This window comes from Hippocampus comes, unplaced genomic scaffold (genome assembly GCF_001891065.2).
Source record: "Hippocampus comes isolate QL1 unplaced genomic scaffold, H_comes_QL1_v1.1 scaffold328, whole genome shotgun sequence".
NCBI classification, from domain to species: domain Eukaryota; kingdom Metazoa; phylum Chordata; class Actinopteri; order Syngnathiformes; family Syngnathidae; genus Hippocampus; species Hippocampus comes.
This window is the reverse complement of record NW_017841881.1, coordinates 80,008-85,133: the sequence shown is the minus strand read 5'-3', so window position 1 is coordinate 85,133 and position 5,126 is coordinate 80,008. Positions and strand designations below refer to the sequence as shown.

Sequence of the window (5,126 nt, the reverse complement as noted above, 5' to 3'; positions counted from 1 at the left end):
TTTCCGGGGGGGTGGGCTCTCGAGTGAATATGGCTGCTTCAAGCCAAAATGGCCGACTTTCTGTTTTTATTCTCGGTATATCTGCGAAGACTTTTTGCGTGTGATCTTTTGTCCACCAAATGTTGTGGCAGTTGGTGAAACTGGTGTTGGGAGTCGTGGATTGGGGGGGGGTATTTATTTTTTTAAATGTTTCCAGGAGTAGCTACTGAGTGAATATGGCTGGTTCAAACCAAAATGGCTGACTTCCTGTTCAATTTTGAGCATGAGTGTTTGAGACTCTCTTATATGACCTGTTAGGATAGACGTGTTCACCCAATTTTGTGTCGATTGATGAAACCAATGTCGCAGGAAATATATTTTTTTCTAATGTCCCAGGAGGAGCTACTGAGTGAATATCGCTTTTTCAAAATGGCCGACTTCCTGTCTGAAACCTGTTATGACATCCATATCTGCCCAATTTCGAGTCATGTGGTGGAACTGGAGTCAGGGGGGGCCACTAAGTGACTTTTTAGTGTCTTTTGTATTCAGGACCCAGATTATTATATATATATTTTTTTACCAGAATGCTTGAATTCTCAAGCATCTCAAAGTCCCTAAAAATGGATTCGTGGGTTGCAAGAATAACAACGCAGAGATTCCACGAGGGCCCCAACAATCATGGAGACAATATATGAGTCACAATGCTAACAACAAATAAAATATGACAGAAATGCATCCAATCGTATCACAACAATGATGGCGAAACCTCGGCCCACCAGATCTGGAAGTGTTTTTGTGCTTTGGGGGGTCCGCGGGTATTGATTATGAGACTGGTATGCATAAGGCAAAAAATATGGGGGAAAGAAAAGCAAGAAATGTGTGTTTGTGGCACCTTTTGTTGTTTTTACACCACCTCCTAAATTCTAAAGGCACCTGCACACATCCGATACAACCAAAATCTTTTTTTTTTGTGTGTGTGTGTTTTTTTTTTTTTTTTGTCTGTGTAATGTAACGTACAAAGACATGCTGTAAACATGATTCCCGTGACGCTGCGTGTTGTAGAAAACCTGAATGGAGGCAGACATACGCCGGCCCGTGTTCACAATGTAAACATGGCGGTGTGCAGGGTTTTTCCCCACCCCCTCCCCCGGCCCCACTTCATCCCCTCCTCTGACTGAACCTGATCGATAACAAAAAAAACAAACAAAAACAACCAGTGGATGAAAACAAACTGGAATCTCATTCCCGGACCGTCCAACGGACACATTTTTAGCCTTACGATAACACCGCCCCCACCCGTGGGTCCAATAAAAACCTCCAAACCAGCCATTCAATACATTCTGCGCTTCATGTAGATCCTCTCGATAAAGTTCTCCAACTCCTCCTCACTGTCCAGCTGAGGCAGCAGTCCGTCTTCCTCGTAGTCGTCGTCCCGCGTGGCGGCCGGTTGGTAGTAGAAGGGGGGCCGCCTGCCTCGGCGGGGCGGGGCCAGCGGTTTGGGGGGCGGCGGGGGCTGGTAGGTCCGTGGGTGGGGCAGGATATAGTTAGAGATGTAAGGTGCGTCGGGGAGGCGGGGCGCCGGCCTCTGCCTCCAGCCCTGACCCCGGTTCTTGCCCTGACCCCTGTGCCTGCGCCGGGGACTCTGTGGATCAAGCTCCTGGGTGTTGAAGGCCTGGTCCCGGGCAGGCGGGGGCTTGCCATAGTACTGCGGCTTGGGGGAAGGGAAGTAGACGGGGTAGTACGCCCGATATGGCTTCTGGTAGTACGGGTAGGAAGGGAAGGCGAGGAACTGCTTCTGGGGCATGTACCAGTAGTCGATGGGGGTCTGAGGCTGGTACCAGAAGTCCTTTTTGCGCGACTTGCTTTTGTCCTTCTGCCACTTCTTCATGGACTTGTAGGATGCCTTGTGGGGGGCTTTGTAGAGGGCTTTCTTGGGGTTTTTGGATGCCGTGTAGTGGTAGACGGGCGGCGGCGCCGCCAGCGGGGGAGGCACCAGGGGCCGGAAGCGGGGCACCACCGGTAGGGCGGCGACCGCGGGGAGCTGCTGCTGAAGTTCTTTCCGCTTCTTTTTCTTCTCCTCCACGTCGCTGATGATCTCGATGACGTCGTCGGCCGGCAGGTGCAGCTTGCTGCTGATCTCGATGAGCCGGTCGATCATCTGCTGGTCCAGGTCGTCCTCGTCCTGGTCGGGGAGGAGGACTTCCTCCGAGCGCTTGTCCTCGGCGGCGTTGCTGCTTTTCTGCCGCGGTTTGAGGAAGGCCTGCTGCTTGCGGCCCATGTACTGGAGCAGCATGTCGGAGGCCACGTCGGCCAAGCGCTGCTCCTCCTCGCGGGCCCGCTCGGCTTCCTCCTGCTGCCTGAGCACCTCCTGCTTCTCGGCCCGGGCCCTCGCCTCCTCCTCCATGCGGGTCAGGCTCTCGTCCTCCTCCTCCACCTCCTCCTCCAGTTCGCCGCCCTCGTCCTCAAAGTCGTCCATGAAGTTGCCGCCCTTGATCGGGCCGTCTTGGGAATGCCCCTGCCAGTGAAGCTTCTTCCCGGCTCGGGCCAACTGCGTGTTGTACGCCTTGTAGCCCTTCAGGGGTGGCAGGATCTCATTGTCTTGGAGGCCCAAATCAATGTTCTGGAAGTAGCCACGGATTTTGCGCCGCAAGGAGCTGTCGTCCCCCTGGGGGGTGGCGGCAAGGAAGCTTTCATCTGACGCTTTCTCCAGGAGGTCCTCGGCCGACCGCCCGCGACCCCGCTCCTCCTCAAAGTCTTGGATCACCTTATCAGCCTCGGATTGCCTCCTTATCTCGTTGACCTCCAGCAGGTTAGCAGACGCCTCCTGTCTCTCGTCCCACTCCGGGCTCGCGCCCGCCTCCACCGGCCAGTCCAGAGCCTGCAGGAGAACCGAAAGCGCCCGTGCCGGGTCCGATCCCAGCTCCAGTCGCTCGTCCCCGTCCTGCGACGTGTTGTTGACGCCGCCGTCTTCGCCTCGGGGCGGCGGAACAAGCACCGTCTCCTCCTCCTCCGCCGCCTCCTCCCCTCCCTTCGCCGTCCCTCCGTCCTCGGGTTTGGCCCATGCGGGGGCAGCGTCGGTGGCCAGCCGCAGAGTGACGGGGAGCAGGACCAATAGGATGAGGCGGGCTGAGGGGGGGGCGTGATGACGGGTCATGACCATGCAGGGCAGGCAGGAGGGAGGTGAAGCAACTGTGGGGAGGGAGTGGGGGTGGAGGGGGGGGGGACACAAGACGCAGGGCAGGCAATTACTTAAAATACAAATATTTAATTAAAAAAAAAAAGACATTTTCACTGAAGTGGCAGATTAAATGCAAATAAACGGTCACTCTCCAACATGAAAACACATTCTTTCCAAAATCATTTGAGCATGTCACGATGAGGAGGCAATGTTTTTAAGCGCACCGTCGTTTCTTCGCCGAGCCCACACAGAAATGTCCTCGTTTTTTCTTTCCTTTCTTTTTAATTTTCATCCTCTTTGTAAACGTGAAGATTCGCTTCTCGTTCGCCTCCGCCGTGATCGCACGCGCAAATAGGGGGACGCTTTCAAGGCAACGTTTTCTGAGCGAGCCATTTATTTTGACGCACAGAATTGGCGCACCGGAGCCCGTTACCTTTTCCCCCACCCCCACCGCCCCCAAAACGCCCACGTGCCAGCCATTTTTTTTTAATACCTTCACGCCTGGATGAGATTGTACTTTTTTTTTCTTGTTTTCAAACCAAGCAAATTGTCGACAAAATGCGGGTCTCACCTCCTCCGCCTCATGCGAGCTAACAAAGCCACAAGGCAAAATAAATGTTGAATAAAAAAAATAAACAACAAAAGGTAAAGAAAATGAAATCCTACACAAGTCCCGTGCGTCAAAGCGACGGCGCCACGCAGCGTGGAAGTCACGCGTAAAAAGCTGCAAGGCACGCTTGAGTTACTTTAACCCACCAGACCGCCCCCCCCCCCATTCCCCGTCCCCACGTACAGCCACCCTCCTCTTCCTCCTCCCAAGCAAATAGCAAATTATCTGGTTGGTCCATTTGACATTCGCCCCCCCCCACCCCCCCCCCCCACCGCAATCACCTTCTTTGCAGGAGGAGAGTGGGTGCTGTCATTAAAACAAAAAAAAAAATGCTTTGCCCTTTTTTTTCGTAGCGTGGGCACGTTTTTTTCCCCCCCTCCCAGTCTGCACACTGTGGCGGAATCCACGCGAGCTCCAATTTTTTTTTATCCGCTCTACGCGGCAGCATCTTATTTGTTTGTTCATTTATTTATGTATATTATTTTTCCGTTTGGTCATTCAGAATGATATTTTGTGAAACGAAACACGGACCCCCATCCCCCCCTCCCCAGCCCCGTCGCGTCTCCCTACGTCATCCAGGCACGTAAATTGAATTAAAATTGACAATTATAATCTATTAATCTATTTAATGGCTTGTCTTACAAAATAGACACGATTTATTTGGATACATGTCATCGTTGGGGAGGTATAGTAATAATAATAATATTTTTTTTAAAAACGAAAACATGCGCGTTGGTCGATCTGTGTAAAAAAAAAAAAAATCAATCTGGCACGTGCCAGTGCGGGTTAAAAGCGGGTATAGACATAAATTTCGTTTGTTTATTATTCATATTGCATTATTATAAAACATAAGAAAACGTGAGATACAAGGTAATGTTTGCAAATTCATTTTTTCTTCATTTTCTCTCCTGAAATAAAACGCCTCAGTGCTGATAAAACGCGCAATGGCCGATAAGCGTTCATAACGCCACTAAACGATGAATGAATGAAGAAATGGATGAATGAATTTTTTTTCACCTACCTGGGGTCCCACTATAGTGGGGGGGTGGTGGGGGTGGACGAGCGAAGAGGGAGGGGGGGCGGGGGGTCAAAGTAAAGCCCCAAAATGAAATCTCATCGAAACTTGAGAGAATTGAAGCTCTTCTCTTTCTTTCTTCTTCTCAGCTTGGGCGCGACATTTAAGGCTATTCCTAAAAATGTGACACTTAGCAAAAGAACAAAAAAAAAACCCAAAAACCTATGGGTTGTTGTTTTTCGTTTTTTTTTTTTTTGGTCACTTTAACGCGTGCAGCTAATGTATTGTAGTGGATGTTTTCAGCACCACGGCCAGCGCAACTTTATTGTATATACCCTCCGTGG

General features: G+C 51.1%; 1 protein-coding gene across 2 annotated transcripts; it reads right to left on the bottom strand.

Moving 5' to 3' along the window:
• Positions 1-550: 550 nt before the first annotated feature.
• On the bottom strand, positions 551-5,110 carry LOC109509746 (uncharacterized). Of its 2 annotated transcripts, none has more exons than XM_019859582.1 (2): positions 4,789-5,110; positions 551-3,168 (listed from the first exon to the last, which is right to left on the bottom strand). In XM_019859582.1, exon 2 carries the CDS (start codon positions 3,137-3,139, stop codon positions 1,310-1,312), a length of 1,830 nt encoding a protein of 609 aa, XP_019715141.1. In that variant the 5' UTR covers positions 3,140-3,168; positions 4,789-5,110; the 3' UTR covers positions 551-1,309. The 2 variants fall into 2 exon arrangements, with proteins under 2 accessions (XP_019715141.1, XP_019715143.1); XM_019859584.1 differs by lacking the exon at positions 4,789-5,110 and adding an exon at positions 3,729-3,908.
• Between the last annotated feature and the right edge of the window lie 16 nt (positions 5,111-5,126).